Here is a 23,726-nt window from a genome sequence, read left to right as displayed (position 1 = left end):
ATATACTTTTACAGTACAGCTATATATTTTAGGCCCAATATTCCACTCAGCAGTGACAATCTTTTCATTTGCAGGGTCTGTAAGCATTATCATGTGCTTTTGTTGAAATTCTTTATTCTTGCTGTCACATCCTCATGTAGTATTCCAGACAGTCATTATTTCAACCCATAACTCTTTCCACGCAAAAATCTAATCAGCCAAATGTGTCTGTCGTTGTTGCTGGATTATGATTAAAAGGCATGTCTGCTGAAAGATTGAGATATATTTATTTATTTTTGTCATTTAGCAGATGCTCTTATCCAGAACAACTTACTGGAGCAATTAGGGATAAGTGCCTTGCTCAAGGCCACATCAACAGATTTTTCACCTAGTCGGCTTTTTGGATTCAAACCAGCGGCCTTTCAGTTACTGGCCCAACATTCTTAACCACTAAGCTACCCGCCGCACTATGATATGATAGAAAATAATAAATGAAAGAAGTTCAGTAGTATAGATTTTCATGTATAGTATTTCAAAGCAATACAATCAGAGGAATTCTCAATGGGATGTCATGCAAAAGAGGAAAGGGGTTGAATTATTCTGACAGCCTAAGGATTCACTCACTTGTTTTCAGGAACTCTGGTTTGTGCATTAACCATATCCCGCTCAGAGAGAGAAAAGCCAATCTAGTGAACTCATTAACTCCTTAGACGGACTGTTATAATCTCCTTTGTTTTACAGAGGTTCTATACAACTCTGCCTTTTACGTACACTTCAGTGGTAAAGGGTCAAAGTAACAAACTTGCTCATCATAATATACAATAACTATACAATAACTACTGAGACATATTTAAGATATCTTTATTAGTATTGACGTTTGCATAGTATACTGATTTATTATGAGAAAATTATTTTTAACGCTCAAACCTTTGAAATGCAATCATTCACCTCAAAATGTGACTCTCATGTATTCATTTTTATGATTTTCTTCCAAATCATGTTGTTTGGTGCAATGTTAACAACATTCTAACCTACTTTGGTGGTTATTCACTGTAAGCACTCTAGCCAATATGGGTTGCATAAATTCAATAATTAAATTGCAGTCTATAAAACCAGTTTTTATTTTAGATTGACTGACATTATATTTCCGATAGGGAATGTTGAATTTAAGATCATTGTGGCAAGTGTTTCAACAGAAATTTGCAATATAATGATTTTGGATTTCATTGGAAAGGTGGGCACAGTGCACAATACAAATAATGTTAGTGTTAAATTAAGCAAAGCTTTACTTTGGTGGCTTTAATGATACATGTACACTAGGTGATGCAGAATGATTTATTTATTTTATTTTGCATCATGTAATATAACATATAATATATCATTCAGTGGAATCCGATTATTAGATACAAATAATATTGTATCTCAATGTTGTGTTTCACACTTCCATTCATGTAACATTTTTAAGACAAGCAATTCTAATTTGAAATTTGTACAAAAAATACAACTACAACGGGTGGTTTGCATTGAAAATACTGACTGTGTTTTACATGTTTTATTTTCTATCACATACGATGAAGAGACAGCGTGTATTTCCTTCTCTTCTGTGATATAGAACAGGTCATATCTGTAAATGTAATATATAACACCATATTAATTATAGGTTTGACATAATTGTGGTGTTCTATGATATAGGTATTAGATGTATGTGCATGTAAAAATGAAATTAGTCATGTATAGCAGGAATTACATACAGTAGATGTTTTGACATGCAATGGCTGGCAATGTCTCAAACATAAATCAGTTTAAGATCAGCTGTGATCTTTTTCATAAATTGCATTGAATTAATTTAGATATTTATGTAAAGTAACACTCTAGTATACACTTAAGATGTATTTGAATTTATTTAAAATAAAACGTCCAACTATTTTTTTTAAATCATCTTTACAAAGCAGTTAATCCGAAAGTAAAATCATTACGCAAAAGATTAAAGACTTTATAATGAAAATAACATTGGACAGCATCTAAAATTGAAGTCTTTGCTTCTAACTAATGCAGTGTTGTTTGTTATAGGACATAGTTTGCATTGAGTTTACAGTGTGTTGTTATCACTGGTCCCTCTGCTTGGTCCGTGGACAGCAGTATTTCCAGCCCCTCGGTGTGGTGTGGTGTGGTGTGGTGTGTGTCTCCGGTGCTTGGTTGCTGGGATTACTGGGACGTATGTACACCATGTAATTAGCAGAGCAATGATGTAGAAGCAGTGTAGTATGCTGCTCTATAGATTGACCTGGGGGCCTGAGTGACACTGCCTACGACTGTAGGAATCGGATTGAATCAGTGATAGTTTTTATTTCAGACAATATGGAGAGGTATGTATAGCCTATTACTGCTTGTTTGAATTGATCACTCAAATACATTTTCCCTAAAAAAGAGCAATAGTAGGTATGAAGTGGCATGTCTCTCTCCACAGCTTCAGGCTTGCTCTATATTTATTCTCCCTTCTCGATTGAGATGATGGATAGTAAGCTACGTATAGGAAGATTGGGATGGATAGTTAGCTACGTATAGTAAGATTGGGATGATAGTAAGCTACGTATAGTAAGATTGGGATGGATAGTTAGCTACGTATAGTAAGATTGGGATGATAGTAAGCTACGTATAGTAAGATTGGGATGATAGTAAGCTACGTATAGTAAGATTGGGATGGATAGTAAGCTACGTATAGTAAGATTGGGATGGATAGTTAGCTACGTATAGTAAGATTGGGATGATAGTAAGCTACGTATAGTAAGATTGGGATGGATAGTGAGCTACGTATAGTAAGATTGGGATGATAGATAGTAAACTACATATAGTAAGATTGGGATGGATATTAAGCTACGTGTAGTAAGATTGGGATGGATAGTTAGCTACGTATAGTAAGATTGGGATGGATATTAAGCTACGTGTAGTAAGATTGGGATGGATAGTAAGCTACGTATAGTAAGATTGGGATGGATAGTTAGCTACGTATAGTAAGATTGGGATGATAGTAAGCTACGTATAGTAAGATTGGGATGGATAGTAAGCTACGTATAGTAAGATTGGGATGGATAGTAAGCTACGTATAGTAAGATTGGGATGGATAGTAAACTACATATAGTAAGATTGGGATGGATAGTTAGCTACGTATAGTAAGATTGGGATGATAGTAAGCTACGTATAGTAAGATTGGGATGGATAGTAAGCTACGTATAGTAAGATTGGGATGGATAGTTAGCTACGTATAGTAAGATTGGGATGATCGTAAGCTACGTATAGTAAGATTGGGATGGATAGTGAGCTACTTATAGTAAGATTGGGATGATAGATAGTAAACTACATATAGTAAGATTGGGATGGATATTAAGCTACGTGTAGTAAGATTGGGATGGATAGTTAGCTACGTATAGTAAGATTGGGATGGATAGTTAGCTACGTATAGTAAGATTGGGATGGATAGTTAGCTACGTATAGTAAGATTGGGATGGATAGTTAGCTACGTATAGTAAGATTGGGATGGATAGTTAGCTACGTATAGTAAGATTGGGATGGATAGTAAGCTACGTATAGTAAGATTGGGATGGATAGTAAGCTACGTATAGTAAGATTGGGATGGATAGTAAGCTACGTATAGTAAGATTGGGATGGATAGTGAGCTACGTATAGTAAGATTGGGATGGATAGTTAGCTACGTATAGTAAGATTGGGATGGATAGTTAGCTACGTATAGTAAGATTGGGATGGATAGTTAGCTACGTATAGTAAGATTGGGATGGATAGTTAGCTACGTATAGTAAGATTGGGATGGATAGTTAGCTACGTATAGGAAGATTGGGATGGATAGTGAGCTACGTATAGTAAGATTGGGATGGATAGTGAGCTACATATAGGAAGATTGGGATGATAGATAGTAAACTACATATAGTAAGATTGGGATGGATAGTGAGCTACGTATAGTAAGATTGGGATGATAGATAGTAAACTACGTATAGTAAGATTGGGATGGATAGTGAGCTACGTATAGTAAGATTGGGATGATAGATAGTAAACTACATATAGTAAGATTAGGATGGATAGTTAGCTACGTATAGTAAGATTGGGATGGATAGTAAGCTACGTATAGTAAGATTGGGATGATAGTAAGCTACGTATAGTAAGATTGGGATGGATAGTTAGCTACGTATAGTAAGATTGGGATGGATAGTTAGCTACGTATAGTAAGATTGGGATGGATAGTTAGCTACGTATAGTAAGATTGGGATGGATAGGGAGCTACGTATAGGAAGATTGGGATGATAGATAGTAAACTACATATAGTAAGATTGGGATGATAGTGAGCTACGTATAGTAAGATTGGGATGGATAGTTAGCTACGTATAGTAAGATTGGGATGGATAGTTAGCTACGTATAGTAAGATTGGGATGGATAGTTAGCTACGTATAGTAAGATTGGGATGATAGTAAGCTACGTATAGTAAGATTGGGATGGATAGTTAGCTACGTATAGTAAGATTAGGATGGATAGTAAGCTACGTATAGTAAGATTGGGATGGATAGTTAGCTACGTATAGTAAGATTAGGATGATAGTAAGCTACGTATAGTAAGATTGGGATGGATAGTTAGCTACGTATAGTAAGATTGGGATGGATAGTAAGCTACGTATAGTAAGATTGGGATGGATAGTAAGCTACGTATAGTAAGATTGGGATGGATAGTTAGCTACGTATAGTAAGATTGGGATGGATAGTAAGCTACGTATAGTAAGATTGGGATGGATAGTTAGCTACGTATAGTAAGATTGGGATGGATAGTGAGCTACGTATAGTAAGATTGGGATGGATAGTGAGCTACGTAAAGTAAGATTGGGATGGATAGTGAGCTACGTATAGTAAGATTGGGATGATAGTGAAGCTACGTATAGTAAGATTGGGATGATAGTGAGCTACGTATAGTAAGATTGGGATGGATAGTGAGCTACGTATAGTAAGATTAGGATGGATAGTTAGCTACGTATAGTAAGATTGGGATGGATAGTTAGCTACATATAGTAAGATTGGGATGGATATTAAGCTACGTATAGTAAGATTGGAATGGATAGTAAGCTACGTATAGTAAGATTGGGATGGATAGTAAGCTACGTATAGTAAGATTGGGATGGATAGTAAGCTACGTATAGTAAGATTGGGATGGATAGTAAGCTACGTATAGTAAGATTGGGATGGATAGTGAGCTACATATAGTAAGATTGGGATGATAGATAGTAAACTACATATAGTAAGATTGGGATGGATAGTTAAGCTACGTGTAGTAAGATTGGGATGGATAGTGAGCTACGTATAGGAAGATTGGGATGGATAGTGAGCTACGTATAGTAAGATTGGGATGGATAGTGAGCTACATATAGTAAGATTGGGATGGATAGTGAGCCAGATATAGCAAGATTGGGATGGATAGTAAGCTGAAATTCACAGAACTTGATTTGTTTAAGTTGAAGTCTCTCTTGGTTCAGGCAGCAGGAGGTAACATATGGCAGTCAGACAGCCTTATTGTTGCTCTCCTATTGCTCTGGCTGTTTCAGCGCAAGTCAGAAATCAGCCAATGCTGAGGGTTGTCAGTTTGAGTTCATCTGGGCTCGCTAGCAAACACACACGCTGAGCGGCAGGCAGCTGATTGAGACAGGACTCCTCTCTATCCCTAAATGTTCCTTCAACACCCTCACTGCTCCTCCCAGCCATACTCTACATGTCCATTTTTCATTTAGTAAATGCTTTCTGATGCATTTTCATAAAAAAGCAAAAGTTAGAACACAGCAATGAATTACATTTCAATTTGTTTGACTTCATTTCCAGGTTGCTACATTAGGCTCAGTAAAATGCCAATCTCTAACATGCCCATCTCTAACATGCCCATCTCTAACATTCTTGTCCCTTTTCTCTTTATTCTTATTAGGTTTCAGAGAACAAGGCGAGGGAATTACATTAGTGTAGCTTAAGTTAAAAGCTCTTTGCTCTTTGACCAAGTGTTTCAGTGTTATTGGGTTAATCTGATTTTTGCTGTCTTCATGGAGATGCTATCGCAGGGTAGAGGTAGTGGCGGGTAACCAAAGCAGTCCTGCACAGACACCATCCAGATGGGATCAGCTTACGGTAATTTGGTTTCAGAATACATTACCAGAAGAGGCTCCTGGCCGAGAACGGCCACCCCGCTAAGAGCCAGGAGTCTGTGGTCGCTGTGGCCACTGCAGACAGCCAGCTCCAGCCGGCCCAGGTGACCACCGCTGTTCCCTGGCCCATTCCAACCCTCCTCCTGCCTCTCTCCCTCTGCACTTAAGGGAAGGTGTCGGGATACGTGCCTTTTAAGAAAAACCTAATGTTTTAAATTCAATTTGTCACCCAATTCTAAATGCATCTCCTTGTACCAACAGGGCTTCGTTGTCCAATTCATTAGGGCGATTACTCAGTCCACTGGCCACACTGGAGCCCTCACATTTCTGGTAAGCCCTGCATATAAGTATCATTTCTTTCACTGTAAACATGTCACTCAGACCAGGCTGTTCAGGGAGGGTGGGGGGGGGGTGTTGTCCCCAGCCCCCAGGGCGTTAAGGGATGCAGAGTGGATTGACCCTCCCTGCTCTCCATTTTTTTTCTGTGTGTTTGTAATTGTTGGCTACTTGCATCTGCTTTTTAAGGGAAGCTCTTCACACCACTTCACTTACACCTTCACATGCAGTGTCACCCTTCACTCTTCCCCGCTCTGGCCCTTCATGCATCCTTCTCCCCCAGTTAACAAGGCAGGACAGAATATAAGGACAGAGTATTGAGATTCAAACTAAACTAACTGCACACATCTACTTCACCTTCCCTGAACATAGCATCCCGGGGTCCCATTTAACTAGGGCCTCATTGAGATGCTTACTTAGTTCTTGTAGGGCACATAATAAAGATGATAAATTCCTAGACATATGGGATAGAGCATGGTTTTTACTGAACTAAGTGGACTTCAACTTATGTTTGTTTGATGTTTCTTTGATCATTTTGCTTTTGATTACAGACTGTTTATGTGAAGTGTGTGTACTGATATAGTTTATCTCAGAAGACCTCGATAATTGTTTTTAACACCCATTGTTAACACTCTAAAATGACAGCTTTATTTTGGATACCATGACTCATACTAGCTCATGCAGTGTTTGGCCTTTCTAGTCTTTTCTGTAATGAGCCGCCTGTCACTTTGACCGTTTCACGACATCCAACTTCACTGAAACCACCAAACGTCACCACAAGTCCCTCCTGATTTTAGCCACGGTAACCTTGGACACCTTCACTGCAGTGTGAGAATGTGTTTAAAAATAACCAGGTCCATTAGTCTAGGAGGATAATGCTAGCCTGGCTACGTGGGCTACTCTCACGCCCTTGTGGCAGCGAAGTGCTATCACTGACACGGTGCGTCAGCACTTCTTTCTGTTGCTCCAACACTGAAAGGCCCCTCTTGATTCACACACGCGCGCACACACACACACATAAGGAGGCTCAGATGGAGGATTGTCAGAGAAGCTGTGGAAAAAGTGTAAAAACATAATAACTGCGTTCTGAATATTATAATACATTATTAGTTCTCATGAGAATATACGATTTCAGAGTCCATGAGTATGCCAAGATTTGTTTTTCTAACACATTGGGACAAACAGCTGTAATTACATATGTATTACTAATATTCACTGCACAGTGAATATGTGGTTAGAGTGTGATTATCCAGTTATAGTTGAATCATTGAAGATCTTTCTTTGGTTTGGTGTGTTACTCATCTCGTCATCTGTCTGTTTTCATTCATTCCTCTCTCTGTCTGTATTTGCGTCTGCTTTGCCGCCCAATAGACACCCAGACTGAATGATAATTCTGCAGCTTTTAGATACACTCTGTCTTAAATGTAATGGAGGGAACATGCTAAGTCCGCTAATTTACACTTGGTAAAAAGCGTGACGTGGAGTGGACGATGCGGGCGTTTATCAGTGAATGTTATTGGTATTGAGCGGCCAGTCCTTTGAAGGTTATGTTTCTGAGCAGTAATTGAAATGCAAAATAACATTAGGATCGATGGTTAGCTCTGTTTATTTATGAAATCAATATTGAAACCGTCCGTCACAATAGCAGCTCTGATTCTTACTGACAGCTTAAGTACGGATGGACTGACTCCACGCGGCCTCTGCAGCCCTTCCAGGCCTCCCAGCCATAACAGCTGTTACCCTGAGAGCCATTTGCCTCCTTGCTCTGCCCTGCCCTACTCTGTTCTGTTCTGTCCTGGCCGCCCAAGCAGACTGATGGCATGGAGCATTCTAGGAGGTTCTGAAGACATATTGTAGGACTGTCTGAATGACAGCATTTATGGGCTTGGATGAGGATCGACACTAAAGCTACAAGTTCAAGAGTTTCCATTAATACTGGAGTAAATGCAATCCAGTCTTGATGTAAAGGGTGTGACATTGTAGGGTGTGTACATACTCATCGGACCCTCGCTGTTGTTGTGTGCATGTGTCTCTCCCAGAGAGAGAGAACACTAGCACGTTCTCCTGGTTGGGTTTGCCTGCCCTGGGACCAGAGCTTCTAAATCACCAACCATTAACATCCTAGCATGCAGGCTAACTACTGGCCACCCTCTGCTTCAGTGTGCAGTGCTAGTTTCACTGTGGTGACTGGGAATATTTATTGATGTGTTTATTTCCTAGGGTCCTTGTCAATAGGCTTTGTAGTCGCATTACATAATGGAAGGGAATCTTGTAGTTTGGGGTTTTCGGTAAATTGAAAATGTTGAATTTTAGATTTTTTTTGTTGTTGAATATTAGCAGGGCCAATGAGAGATTTCTGGGGGGTTCACCTGTGAGTTAGAAATGTGTCACTGACAGTCGTCGGCTGTGATCTTTTTCTGGGGTTTGTCTTTTAGGAAGGTTACAGCGTCCATTTCATTTCTTGTTTTAATTCAATGTCAAAGTTCTATCTTCTCTACGTAAATCAAAGTCCATTAGATGTCCGTTTTGTCCCTCTCAGTGCTGTGCTGACCCGTGGCTGTCTCAGTAAACCAGACGGCATTATAATGTCAATCTTTATTCATCATTCTCTCTGCCTTAGAGAAGCCTCTCGGCTTTCATTTCTGGAATGTCATAGCAGGGGCATGGACATACATGATGCCGTAGAGGGTACATTGAGGCTTGGCAGGGGGTATTGCATGTGTTATGGAAGGTGGAAGCTAGTCATGTTGTGTTTTTACATGTTTGTGTTTGACCTTTTTATAATTTCATATTTGTGTACCCAGTACCCTCAAATGCACACAAAACCCAGTGAAATGGTTTAGTTGAGCTGAGTAGTATAAACTGCCAGGTAGCTCTTTCACTAACACTGCTCTGACACCAGACGGTGTCGGCTGCTGAGATGTATGTTTAGATTGCCCCCTGAAGGAGACTCATTAATTCAAAAAATATCCCCAAAGTTTAATTATTCCTGAATGGCGTGGTGTTGGATGTCAGCATATAAATCATCCACCCCACCCACCTTTTTATAATCACCACTATTTATGGGGAGTGAGGGGAGGGTCTGGGACATGAGCCTGTAAAGAGCTGGGGACCAGGGAGAGACTAGGGAGAGACCAGGGAGAGACCACGGATAGACTAGGGAGATACCAGAGAGACTAGGGAGAGACTAGGGAGAGACTAGGGAGAGACGGGGCCAGGGAGAGACCAGGGAGAGACTAGGGGGAGACCAGGGAGAGACTAGGGAGAGACTAGGGAGAGACTAGGGAGAGACCAGGAGGAGACTAGGGGCAGACCAGGGAGAGACTAGGGAGAGACTAGGGAGAGACCAGGCAGAGACTAGGGAGAGACTAGGGAGAGACCAGGCAGAGACCAGGGAGAGACTAGGGAGAGACTAGGGAGAGACTAGGGAGAGACCAGGGAGAGACCAGGGAGAGACCAGGGAGAGACTAGGGAGAGACCAGGGAGAGACTAGGGAGAGACTAGGGAGAGACCAGGGAGAGACTAGGGAGAGACTAGGGGCAGACTAGGGGCAGACCAGGGAGAGACCAGGGAGAGACTAGGGAGAGACTAGGGAGAGACTAGGGAGAGACCAGGCAGAGACCAGGGAGAGACTAGGGAGAGACTAGGGAGAGACTAGGGAGAGACCAGGGAGAGACTAGGGAGAGACCAGGCAGAGACCAGGGAGAGACTAGGGAGAGACTAGGGAGAGACCAGGAGGAGACTAGGGGCAGACCAGGGAGAGACTAGGGAGAGACCAGGCAGAGACCAGGGAGAGACCAGGGAGAGACTAGGGAGAGGGGCCCTGAGTGTCTCTGGAGCGATTTGAAGGGCTTTAACACACCATCCCATAGCCGTGAAATAAAGGCCTGGGGCCGGTTCCATACAGTGGAATAACTAGAGATCATTGGTGTCCTCTGCATCGAAAGAGATTCAGTTATCGCCTCAAAGATGATGAAAACAAACAAACAAATCTAATTCATTTTGTCCTCACATTTTTATCAGCATACTGTATGTTCAACATTGAACATTATTTCAGTGTTCCATATTCCACCAAAAATGTGGAACTCATCCATGTGCTATGTTTATGTGTGAGCCTGTGTAAACATTGACACATTTGATTGCGGTTAAATTATTCTGGACACCTGATAAACCCGTTAGTCTTGCCTTGTGTGTGTATATATATTGTGTGTGTGTTTGGCCCTTCCTCTGATGAAGAGGGTAATTTATGGTAGTGGCAGGACGGGCTCTTTGTTTAAAGCAGGTAGAGTTCCCCCCTAAACAAGGACAGCCTATCAGAGGAAGATTAATGAAGTAATTTCATGCATGGCTCCTTGCCTCTGTCCCCCTGTACTCGGAGTCACTGTGTCTCAACCTGTGATTTACATTGGTCTGCCTTAAATAGGCTTAACCCTTTACAATAATATTTCCTCTGTTTGTCCACACACACTGCAGAGTGCATGCGATGACTTTAACCCTATACACACCCTCTGTGCATTAGTCATATTTCTAGAAATATATGTGTGTTCTAGTTAGATTTGACATGCATGTATAGTTTCCCTTGCTGGTTATACAGTAGTTCTCCTTGGTTCACAGGGTTGTGTCTGTGCTGGTTCCAGAACAGTGTTGTGTGGTATACAGCTGGAGCCAGATCTCTGTGCTTGTGGTTTAGGCCAGGGAATAGAACGGCTGGTAAGGCTCAGTTAGGAAAGGGGGATACCTAGTCAGTTGTACAACTGAATGCATTCAACTGAAATGTGTCTTCCGCATTTAACCCAACCCCTCTGAATCAGAGAGGTGCGGGGGGCTGCCATAATCGACATCCACGTCTTCGGTTAGACATGGTGAAGTGTATGGGATCTGAATTACACAACACTGTTTATGATTAGGCATTAGGCATCCACTGCCAACGATTAATGCTCTCGATGACACATTTGATGGTGGCTAATTATTTTGCTGAAAGAGCACCATTAGACTTTCTTCCTACAGTGAGATGTGATGATACAGAATAGCTCCCTGAGCTACTCTACTCTACAGGGAGCTTCTCTGCTGTGTATGCAGAGTAGTATGTTAACTGTTTTATTGCCGTAGAACCATGTCTGAAGTGGTAACCCACTCCCTAACAGAGTTCTGGCATCTTCAACTGATCTTTCCTACCGTCATTTGTTTTCCGAGGATTCTTAGCCCTTTTCAGAATAGGATCTCTCCAGTGTCACTCAGGCAGTTTACGTCAGACAAACAGCAGTGCCTGTATCATAAGACGGCCTGTTTTTCCTGCCAGCATCGTTTCAACAGGAAGAAAAGAGGGGGGATCAATAGATGTGATCTGTGTCTTGGGCAGCCAGCACTGTCTTGTGGCTGGCCTGTTGGAGCATGGGGCTCATGTTGTCGTAGTGGGTGAGCTCATGGCTTTATAAAGACTACAGTGACATCGCTGTGGAGCAGCTAAATTTAATCCTCTGTTGGAGACTGAAAAACTGAATTGGCCGGGCCACGGAGCTGCATGGTCCCCGCAGTGGTAACCCTGCACCACCCAGCTCCATCCAGCCCCATCCCCTGGCCTACGGACTATTGATCTGGGGCCCACGCCGCTCTCCATAAGCACGCATAAACAGCCCTGTCTCCCTTCCGCTCTCTCTCTCTCTCTCTCTCTCTCTCTCTCTCTCTCTCTCTCTCTCTTTCGCTATCACACCCTCTTTTTTTCTTTCTGTTTGTCTGTCTCTCTTACTCCTCTATTGTGTTCTTCTATAGATCAGCACATTATACATCTCTGTCAGCTGACGTGTCCGTTAACAAAGAGGGCCCGCCCATCCCACCCCCTTTACACCTACCCTGCCCCTTCCTCTATCTGTTTAGAGCAGGCCTAATGAATGAGAAAATCCCAAATTAGGAGGTTTTCCCAAACTAAGAATAAAATGGGTCTCTATTGGGTGCAGGGAGTGCCTCTAACCTCTATACCAACCACTGCCTCCTTTAACATTTACTACGATGCGTCTCCCCCTCCCTACTTACACACACACCTCCCCATTCCCCTGATGGTCATTAACCTGGACCCAGTTATATAGAAAGACATCCTCCCCCCAAGCTCTGATCCCCCCCATCCCATTTCATTTACATGGCCCCATGTGAATACAGACAACCTCCAGAAACGTCTCCTAAAGATGACGTTTGTCTGTATTCCAGTGATTGTAGCCAGTCAGCCTGGTCCTGGTTCCAGTCAGTCAGGCCTCTCTCCCTAAATGAGTCGTCCTCCATGCAGCCGAGCAGTAAGAGGTGACGGTGGCCCCTGGAGGTGAGGTCACCATGGCAGCTGCCAGTGGGCTCTGGAGGTGGCGGGAGGCTGAGCGAGACTGAGACGGTCTGTCAGGAGCTAATTGAGTTCCTCCTCCTGCGCTGACTCTGGGCCAGTGGCTTATCAGGGACATCGCCAAGGGGCCTCCAGGCAGATCTGCCCCTACTGGGGCATCTGATATCACCATCACCCCGCCTGTGGATGTCACCCCCCCCAGTAGGAGCAGAGAGGGGGGCTGGGGGCTGGGGTGAGGTTAGCCAACGCTATCAAACCATGTTTTTGGCATCCCACAGCCCACAGCCAGAGAGTGAACAGTACATTCTAAAATGATCTCATGCCTTTGTAAAACTCAAAGGAGGAATCATTTGAGTACACATTTTACATCTCTCCCCATTTTACATCTCTCCCCATTTTACATCTCTCCCCATTTTTCATCTCTTGCCATTTTTCATCTCTCCCCATTTTACATCTCTCCCCATTTTGAGTTGAGCTTTTATTATAAACACTCGAGGTGTGTGATGTGCTCATGTAAAAAGTCAATGCTAATGTGAATAAGAGATACAGAATGTCTGAGTGTCTGTGTCTGTGTTTAACACTTCAGTACGGGCATTAGCACCCTACAGAAGTCAGCATAGAGCTCACAGCAGGAATACTTACAAATTGGCCCAATTAGTTTCTCCAGGCTCTGTCGTGTTCCTGTGACAGTGTGCAGAATGTTCAGGCCGTGTTCAGAATGCTTCTGGCGGCCCAGCCAGGGAAGGGAAGGGAAGGGAAGCGCTGAGACATGGGGATGAGTGCTCTTTAGTTCCCTCTCCTTCTGAAGAAGAGGAGCGGAGAGCGGGAGAGGAGCGGGAGAGGAGATCATTAGGGCAGCTAATCCTGGTCACAGCAGCAGCACTGGAATGATATCAGGGATCTGAAATGCTGTTAGGAGGACCAGCTGGAATCTGATTAAAACCAAACTGCTCAGTGTGCTTTTGTGGGCCCATAACCCACCACTCAGCATGAATGTTGATCCGTACAAAGGGAACAAAAGGAGGAGGAAAATGGAGAGAAAGAGAGAAAGAGAGATATCTTTGACATGCAGTCCTCCAGTATGCAGCCAAGCAGCATAATGGGAAAGACACTTACTGAACCTGAGAAGAAGACAACTATGGATTTCACAACATACCTGGGTCTTCATCAGTTCAGTAGACCTTTTCATTTTATGTCCTGTCTGGGATACATCCTAATTAGCACCTGGTCTATATGTTGTATTTTTATTAACACAATTCCTGCTGTCAAATTATTCATGTTCATATTTTATTTGCCATATTAATAATAGTATTTATAGATTTAATTTGAACCTGTCCCATTTGAGAATAAGATTAATAGAATATTAATAGAAATGTAAGAAAATATTTGACGAATGTACACTAGGTTCAAATGGTTAGTATTCATTCAATGTCATTAATCAATATAAGCAGCCTTGTTAGAAATATAAGCACAGCGGTAGCATAATGTGTCAATGCAGAATGAGTTAAGGAGATTCTAGCCAGCACATGTATTATAAATGACCACATAGAGCTGGAGGGGAAACAGTTAAGACACTTATGCAATTATGCTAAGTGTCACCCTGGAGGTGACCTTTGAACTGGGGTTAAGCTTACTCTGAATTTGTGAAATAAAAGCTAAATGGAACCTTCCCGCATGCTGCCATTTTAAATATATTGCCTTTAATAAGCCGAGTGCATGTGACCTATTATACAGGTGCACAGAGCTATCTAAAGCAGAGAACATAAAGCAGATGAATAGAGGCTCCTTTCATTAATTTATGTGGATGCAATCCGCAAGAGTAATTTAAACAGCGACATTACGTTAAAAAGCATCAAGGGAATGGAGCTTTTTATTTCATTATCTTGTTATTTTCTTATTTTGTTCTCACTTTCTAAGAGTACATAGAGTCATCTGTTTGAGATATAAATATTCCTTAAAACACGAAGAGAGAAAAAAATCTTCAAACTTCCTTGGTTTTACTTTTACCTAATTTTTTGTAGGTATTGTCCAACTTGTTTTTATAGTTACTGTGAGAAATGCTGTAAATAGAGTACCATGATACCTAGTAAAAAGTGTGGTTATGGGTTTTATATTATGTACGCTCTATATTGAAAAAATTCCCGGAGTGTTCAGCCGAAGGGCTTATTCCACAAGGTCAACGGTTTTAACAGAGGGCATTTTTTATTATTTATTTTAGCAGTTAACCTTTTTGTGAATTTCCAGAGGTGGTGGGCACCTGGACCTCCAATGAATATACATGACAGGAGGGAGGGAAACCCGGGAATTAGATTTAATTTGACATGCTGACCCTCATCTCCACGGGCCCATGAAGCCAGGGTGAGAAAATAAGGTTGACCCTCTGACCTCTGGGCCTGAACCCTACTGTCACCCACCCTTACAATTAAATCAACCAGAGAGAAAGAGACAGCTATCCCGGCTGGCCCTTCTCTAGCTGGCCGATGGGGATATGGAAAAGGTCTCTGTCTCACCCTCTCTGCACTCTGAGACGGCCGACCGTGTGTCGGATAGATCCTGATGGAGACGTTAGGCGTACTGGTAGAGAGTATCCCCTCTCTTCCTGTGCTGCTGATGGGAAACTGACATGTCAACTATGGAAACATTACCATTAGTTGGCAACATATTAATATAACTAATGTACTAAAGCAGGACTTAGGCTGTCTAGCTGCCATCAACCATGAACGCCGGGGTCTGCATTTGCATAGGCCATGCAAGGCTCAATTTCATTAATGTGGGCGAGTGCAGATGACCTTTCACCTTGTCAGTGGTGCCTAATGCAGAGGTGTGTGTGTGTGACCCTGCCACGACCCTGATGGGTCGCTGTGTCCACACGACCTTTAGAAAGCATAGAGGTTATCCATCTCTCATAGCGCTCTATCTCCTCAATTCCCTCTGTTTGTCCAGGAAAAGACCAGGCTAGAAGAATCCGCTTTAAATGTGGTGGCGACAGAAATACATTTGTATGGACAAAGAGCTGTTTTAGGGTTAGTTGCATTGTATCGACACAACCAGAGGTTGCAATTTATTTCAGTCACGGCAGGCAATACATCAGATGAGATGCTGTTATTAACCAGACAGTGAACAAAGTCAATATCCTTCTTTTTCTTTTTGCCTGCCTGCTGATTCAAGGAGACTGCTCCTGGTATGTTCTCTGTATTCTGGCTCCAGTCTGAAATATGGATCCCAGGAATGCAGTCGTCCCTGTGTTAGCATTGACTGTGTTCCTGTGTTAACGAGTGTGGTCGGTGTTGAATGTGTTTATTTCACCTGTGTGTCCTCTCTCTCTCATGGCTGGTGGCATGTGGGGCTAATGAAGCTCTTAGTATCCTCCCACCTGGTTGGCTGGTTCATGATGAGGGTTAGGAAACACTGTGGTGAGGATGAGACAGAGAGGGAGAGAGAGATCAGAATAAAAGAGAGCAGCAGAAGTGTCACTGAATGTGTGCTGATATGGAAGAAGTCCTTCTCTTTGGAGTGTGAAGTGAATTGCTCTGTGTGAACAGTAGCCTACAGAGTTTTCACACGTAGTCAAATTGTGCAAAGATGTGTTTTCTCTCTATAGCTGTCATGGTATCGTTAGACAATGTATAGATTTTAGTTTTGTGGGTAGCACCAGTCGATCTGAAACTGTTCATGTCTATAGTCTAAAAGGCCATGCTAATGGTCCTGTTTCTCACCCCTCCCCTCTCTCCCCTCCCCTCTCTCCCCTCCCCACCCCTCCTCTCCCCTCTCTCCCCACCCCTCCCCTCTCTCCCTCCCCTCTCTCCCCTCCCCACCCCTCCTCTCCCCTCTCTCCCCACCCCTCCCCTCTCTCCCCTCCCCTCTCTCCCCTCCCCACCCCTCCCCTCCCCACCCCTCCCCTCTCTCCCCTCCCCACCCCTCCTCTCCTCTCCCCTCTCTCCCCTCCCCTCTCTCCCCTCCCCACCCCTCCTCTCCCCTCTCCCCTCTCTCCCCACCCCTCCCCTCTCTCCCCTCCCCTCTCTCCCCTCCCCACCCCTCCTCTCCCCTCCCCTCCCCTCTCTCCCCTCCCCACCCCTCCCCTCTCTCCCCTCCCCACCCCTCCTCCTCTCCCCTCTCTCCCCACCCCTCCCCTCTCTCCCCTCCCCACCCTCCTCCCCTCCCCTCACCCCTCCCCCTCCCCCACCCCTCCTCTCCACCTCTCTCCCCTCTCTCCTCCACCCCTCCCCTCTCTCCCCTCCCCTCCCCACACCTCCCCTCTCTCCCCACCCCTCCTCTCCTCTCCCCTCTCTCCCCACCCCTCCTCTCCTCTCCCCTCCCCTCCCCTCTCTCCCCTCCCCACCCCTCCCCTCTCTCCCCTCCCCTCCCCACCCCTCCTCTCCTCTCCCCTCTCTCCCCTCCCCTCCCCTCTCTCCCCTCCCCACCCCTCCTCTCCTCTCCCCTCTCTCCCCACCCCTCCCCTCTCTCCCCTCCCCACCCCTCCCCTCTCTCCCCTCCCCACCCCTCCTCTCCCCTCTCTCCCCACCCCTCCCCTCTCTCCCCTCCCCACCCCTCCCCTCTCTCCCCACCCCTCCTCTCCTCTCCCCTCTCTCCCCACCCCTCCTCTCCTCTCCCCTCCCCTCCCCTCCTCTCCCCTCCCCACCCCTCCCCTCTCTCCCCTCCCCTCCCCACACCTCCCCTCTCTCCCCACCCCTCCTCTCCTCTCCCCTCTCTCCCCACCCCTCCTCTCCTCTCCCCTCTCTCCCCACCCCTCCTCTCCTCTCCCCTCCCCTCCCCTCTCTCCCCTCCCCACCCCTCCCCTCTCTCCCCTCCCCTCCCCACCCCTCCTCTCCTCTCCCCTCTCTCCCCTCCCCTCCCCTCTCTCCCCTCCCCACCCCTCCTCTCCTCTCCCCTCTCTCCCCACCCCTCCCCTCTCTCCCCTCCCCACCCCTCCCCTCTCTCCCCTCCCCACCCCTCCTCTCCCCTCTCTCCCCACCCCTCCCCTCTCTCCCCTCCCCACCCCTCCCCTCTCTCCCCACCCCTCCTCTCCTCTCCCCTCTCTCCCCACCCCTCCTCTCCTCTCCCCTCTCTCCCCTCCCCTCCCCTCCCCTCTCTCCCCTTTCTCCCCTTCTCCAGGCTGCTGAATAGAATGGCTGTTGATGACCGGCACCTTCCCTCCAGCTGCGGGTCCTACATCAAGACAGAGCCGTCCAGCCCCTCCTCGGTCATCGACACGGTCAGCCACCACAGCCCAAGCGGCAACTCGGATGCCAGCGGCGGCTATGTCAGCGCCATGAACAGCCACTCCAACGGCCTGGACTCTCCCCCCATGTTTACGCCCGGCGGGCTGGGCGCCGGCCCCTGCCGCAAGCGCTACGATGACTGCTCCAGCACCATCATGGAGGACTCACCCATTAAGTGCGAATACATGTTGAACTCCATCCCCAAGAGGCTGTGCCTGGTCTGTGGAGATATAGCCTCTGGGTATCACTATGGCGTGGCCTCTTGTGAGGCCTGCAAAGCCTTCTTTAAAAGGACGATACAAGGTATTTCCCTCCCGCTCCCTACAGACACACAAGAGATCTGCCCTACTACACATGCAGACACTCCATACAGGGTTTTACCTCCCCTCCTCCTAACACAATCACCTACTGCTCTAAACCACTATCTTGTTGTTAGACAGAACATGCTGAGTTGTTGCATGTAGCTGTGTTCATCAACATTATTTTCCATTTATCTCCCTGGGAAAAGGTATATTTTTCAAGGCCGGTGACTCCAGTTGTGCTGCTATGGATCGCCAGCATTGCTAAAACACCCAGGGTAACTTAATAGTGAGGGGAATTACATGCAGTGCAGCACAGTATGAGGCAACACATGTCCACAGGCGCTGCATACACAATGGACAGCCACACACAGGACAGGCCACTAGCCAGAGCCTGCCGCTCGCAATGACATCATCAGCTGGGGTCAGGTTAGGTAGGGGGCAGTGGTGGTGACATCATCATCAGGGATCAGGTTTGGTGGAGAGTGGTTGTGTTATGTGCCCAGATGCCTGTGGGGGGTCCAAAGCAGGAGGTTCACTATATCTGTCGTGTGTGTGTGTGTGTGTGTGTGTGTGTGTGTGTGTGTGTGTGTGTGTGTGTGTGTGTGTGTGTGTGTGTGTGTGTGTGTGTGTGTGTGTGTGTGTGTGTGTGTGTGTGTGTGTGTGCACCTGGGGAATAGGGTGTGAGTGGTGCAGATCTGCATGGTATGATGTATCACAGGTTCCCATCAGAGAGGCAACGACAGGCCCCCCACTGTGTGTCTCTCTGTGTGCTCTGTCCTACATTGATCATTGGGACCTACGGTACGGAGGGAGATATCGTTGAGCCAGGGAAAATCACTGCTGAACATGCACAGCTGCCCCTGCTTAAGTCTGCTTAAGAATCTGAGAAATTAAAAGGAAAAATACAGGAGGCAAATATTGAAATATTTAGCTATAGTAATGGCATGCAGTGAAGTAAACATATTTATCTTGCAAAGGAGACAAATTCATTTGAACTTGTATTTCTTTATTTTGTATCATTGTTTTATACCTCAAATATGTTCTGTAAAAATAATAGTCTGTATGTCTCAATTTACATCCTTAGCTTCTTGAGAATTGTCCCCCGAAAAATGCCATTATTGTGCCCAGGTTATCGAGTGCAGGCTGTCTAGTAGGTGTTGATTTTGAACATCCCAAATCCTATCAGCTTTAAACAGTCTATGTATCTTTGCAGTCAAACAAAAGCATTAGGCCAAATCCTGCTGTTTACCCATGCTGCCATCAGCTATCCTGTCTATTGACATAAGATGATCATTTTCTCTCAAGTAACATAACTGCGCTTTTGTCCCCTTGCTACAAACCATTGACAGTGACACACAATAGAACAGAGAAGAGCAATCTGGGAAAGAAAGCGACGTCTTAAGTGGAGCAATAGCCTGGTACATGAAAAGAAAAATGGAAAGAGTTCTCGTTTTTTTCCTCCCTCACTTTACATTGTCGATTTGAAATTCCTCTCTTTCTCCTCTTGGAGGACTGCCTGTAATGGAACTAATCTGCCGTCGTTTGTCCGAGCCACAGGAGTTTTGTCAATAACAATCAGCGTTTGGAAAGTGTAATTAAGGCCGAGGCTTTTCATTAGGAGGAAGGGAGGGGGCTGTCCCCAGGGACTGCAGGGCCAATTAGAAACTCAGGCACGCGTCGCACGCTGGGTAATTTCAGGGAAAGGAGGGAGAAAAAACCCTAGGATTTCTTTAGATTGGAGAGGGACCCGAGCGCTCTTTCAGAGGAGGAGAGGAAAAGCTTAATGGCATAATAATCAGACAGGGGTACCAGTCCAGGCAGAAGAGGACAGGGACGAGGACCATGGGACTTTTTAGGAGGGGGATGAGGAGGGGGTGAAAGCTTCTGAATTAATAAAAACCACACAGGATGACTGGAGGAGGAATAGAGGGAGCAGTAAACAGTGGGACATAAAGTCCTTGGATGAAGAAGAGGTTGCAGTAGATGAGACCTGATTAATTAAAGAAATAACGAGGCTGTCTATCCAGGGTGGAGGGTATGAGATGACTTCCCTTAATGAGAACAACACAGAAGATGTGTCTTTTACACTCATTCATCACATAGTTTTTAAGCAATAACATTAAAGCTAATGGACTTTTTTACGTGACATTTTTAGCACATAATGAAATTTGAGACGATAGTGACCACACGGTTGACTGTCTGTGTTGAATATTTTTCAGAAATCTCGGTTTCTCTACCTGGGGTTCCTAGATGTATTTAGCATTGCCTACTCTTAACTTCCCTTCTCTCCTTTACTTCCTGATGTTCCACTGCTGTAAAAGAGAGCTGCTGCCCCTACCTTTTCAACAGGACGGAATGGCAAATCCATCTTCTGTCACCTAGTCATACAGTGAAAAGCCCCCTGAACTCTTACATGGAGATAGTTACATTAGTCATGCTCGAGGCCCAAATTAACGTCAACCTAGATCACCATCCATCCCAGACAAACTCCTATTCTCATAGCTCCCTAATCACAGGCCCGTGCCGCACCTCGCGTGCCCTGCCAATCAAAAGCATCAATCTCTTATTGAACCTTATTTTTCTCTCATTTTGAACCCAAGTATAAAATTGCTTGAAAACCAACTGAACTCAGTGGCCCTCTTTTTTTTATATGAAGTAATAGACCTTGACAGTAAGCCTGTAAAAGTCAGTTTAGATTTTGATGAGAAATACCTGCGATTTTACTGTAATTTACTTATAGGACCTGACTTTCCCTCACTGCCCTGGCACAGTTCCTGAAAAGCCATAAAATAAATTGAGACAGATAAATATCGAGAGAAGAAAATCATTTTTTTCTTCTTTCCTTTTCAGATTTCTATGTTATTTGTTTAATACTGTAACCTTTGAAACCAGAGATGAACCCAGCATTCTAGTTCAGGTTATATATTGACTCCTCCAATGCTTGAGTGACTGGCTGTATAAATAGACATTTGTCTGAGGATCAGTCCTTGTGCTATTAATGCCAATAAACGTGAACCAATCATGTATTTTTATATATATATATAAAAATAGGGGGTGCAACTAAATATTAGGATGTTTTGTATATATATATATATATATATATATATATATACAAAACATCCTAATATTTAGTTGCACCCCCTATTTTTCCCTCAAAACAGCCTCAATTTGTCGGGGCATGGACTCTACAAGGTGTCGAAAGCGTTCCACAGGGATGTTGGCCCATGTTGACTCCAATGCTTCCCACAGTTGTGTCAAGTTGGCTGGATGTCCTTTGGGTGGTGGCCCATTCTTGATACACACTGGAAACTGTTGAGGGTGAAAAACCCAGCAGCGTTGCAGTTCTTGACACAATCAAACCGGTGTGCCTGGCACCTACTACCATACCCCGTTCAAAGGCATTTAAATATTTTGTCTTCCCATTCACTCTCTGAATCGGCACACAAACACAATCCATGTCTCAATTGTCTCAAGGCTTAAAAATCCTTCTTTAACCTGTCTCCTCCCCTTCATCTACACTGATTGAAGTGGATTTAACAAGGGACATCAATAAGGGGTCATAGCCTGGATTCACCTGGTCAGTCTGTCATGGAAAGATCTTTGTACAAATGCTTTGTAAACTCAGTGTATATTGGTCTATGCACACTGTCCTCTTAGTGTATATGAGAGAGTATGCCTGTGTGTGTGTGTGTTTGGGTTTAATGAGTGTGGTTGTTTGTGCATGGTCTCTGTTTCAAATCAAATCAAACTTTATTTGCCACATGCGCCAAATACAACAAGTGTAGACGTTACCGTGAACTGCTTACTTACAAGCCCTTAACCAACAGTGCAGTTCAAGAAGAAGAAAGTATTTACCAAGTAGGCTAAAATAAAAAGTAATAATAAAAAGTAACACAATAAGAATAAGAATAACGAGGCTATATACAGGGGGCACCGGTACCGAGTCAGTGTGCAGGGGTACAGGCTAGTTGAGGTAATCTGTACATGTAGGTGGGGGCGAAGTGACTATGCATAGGTAACAAACAAACAGTGAGTAGCAGCAGTGTACAGGGGGGGGGGGGGGGGGGGGTTATAGATTCCAGATTCGGCTACTCTGATGATTGCCTCCTGTGAACAGATGGGAAATAGATGGGCTTATTATTATGGTATGGTTGTGCTATGACAACAGACACAACAGGAAGAGAGACATACCTCATCATCTCCCTTTTCTCACACATTTATTTACCTCAATTCCAAAGAGATGAGAGGAATTAGCATGATGATTTCTAACCCAGATACAGAAGAATGTCTAATTATTTAATACATCTTGGGACCCTCCACTTGATCTGTCCAATAACATTAACATAATTGCATAAGTTGTTAAAGGGGTTGGAGGGTTGAAGGGGGAACATTTACATTTACATTTTTTTTGTTTACTTCCTGATGTTCCTCTGCTGTAAAAGAGACCTGTAAAAGAGTGGGAACCCCACTGGAATGTTATACAGCACTTACTCTCTCTTTAGAAAACACTGAGCGAGGGTCAGGGTGGACAGAGGAGCAGGTTGGCTGTGTCTAGATGGAATCCAAATGTGCCTGTGTATGGCTGTTTATCTATAGGCAGGAGAGCTGCTGGAGCATAGTCTGTGTGCAGTTAGACAGGATAATACTGTATATAGGCCTATGTCAGTCTATATGGAAGTCATCAAGGTTAATCCTTCTAGATGAAAAAGGAACTGTACACAGCGTTGAATAGATAATAGTTGAGTAGATAACATGGCTTTGTGGTCGATAAATAAAAGAATCCAAGCTTAAGAATGCACATAAGAAAACATCAACGATAAAATAAGTATTGTCTCCAGTGTGCCTCAGAATGTGCTTCTCTGTTCTTCCATTCATGGTGGACAAGGAATGATTCTAATTCAGGTCCTCGAGTAGCTTGATATTATTTTGAAAGCCTTCATTGAAAATCTTGACGACAGTAAAATGTAGGGAATCGGACACAAGGAGAATGCCATCGTATATCCTGTCCTTCCTTTCTATTGCTAATGCTACAGCACAGGCAGAAACATCTCTTTTATTGAGTAGAAATGAAACTCTTTTTCATTGTGTTGTCCCGGTATCAGACGCTGTAGTACTGGATGTGAATAATGCATAAGGCGTCTTGCCTGTACACTATGTAAATAGTCAACAATGGCAACAGCGGTAACAACAGGTTTGGGGCTTCTGGAGCATTATGTAAAGTGGCTGGGGGCCGTGTGTCCGGCTCTCTCCCCTGCTATTGAGGCAGCAGGCGGCAGGGCGGCCAGCCCCTCTGAAGGGAAGCGGGATGCAGGCTGGATGGTTGGCTGCTCCAGGGGCCTGGAGGGGACATGCTCAGAATTAATGAGAACAATTTAGCAAGGGG

General features: G+C 44.5%; 1 protein-coding gene across 3 annotated transcripts in view; it reads left to right on the top strand.

The window, feature by feature from the left end:
- The window catches only part of LOC106590180 (estrogen-related receptor beta), an 84,989-nt gene that overhangs the window by 6,411 nt on the left and 54,852 nt on the right, over positions 1-23,726 (top strand). For 2 of the 3 annotated variants that reach the window (XM_082973134.1, XM_082973124.1), the window contains exons 2-3: positions 6,423-6,491; positions 17,935-18,344. In XM_082973134.1, the coding sequence (XP_082829260.1) occupies positions 17,948-18,344 (397 nt within the window). In that variant the 5' untranslated portion in view covers positions 6,423-6,491; positions 17,935-17,947. The remainder of the gene's footprint in view (positions 1-6,422; positions 6,492-17,934; positions 18,345-23,726) is intronic. The other variant, XM_082973127.1, reaches the window with a different exon arrangement.

This window comes from Salmo salar, chromosome 01, assembly GCF_965601325.2.
Source record: "Salmo salar chromosome 01, fSalSal1, whole genome shotgun sequence".
Classification (NCBI taxonomy): domain Eukaryota; kingdom Metazoa; phylum Chordata; class Actinopteri; order Salmoniformes; family Salmonidae; genus Salmo; species Salmo salar.
This window is presented reverse-complemented; position numbering and strand designations above follow the sequence as displayed.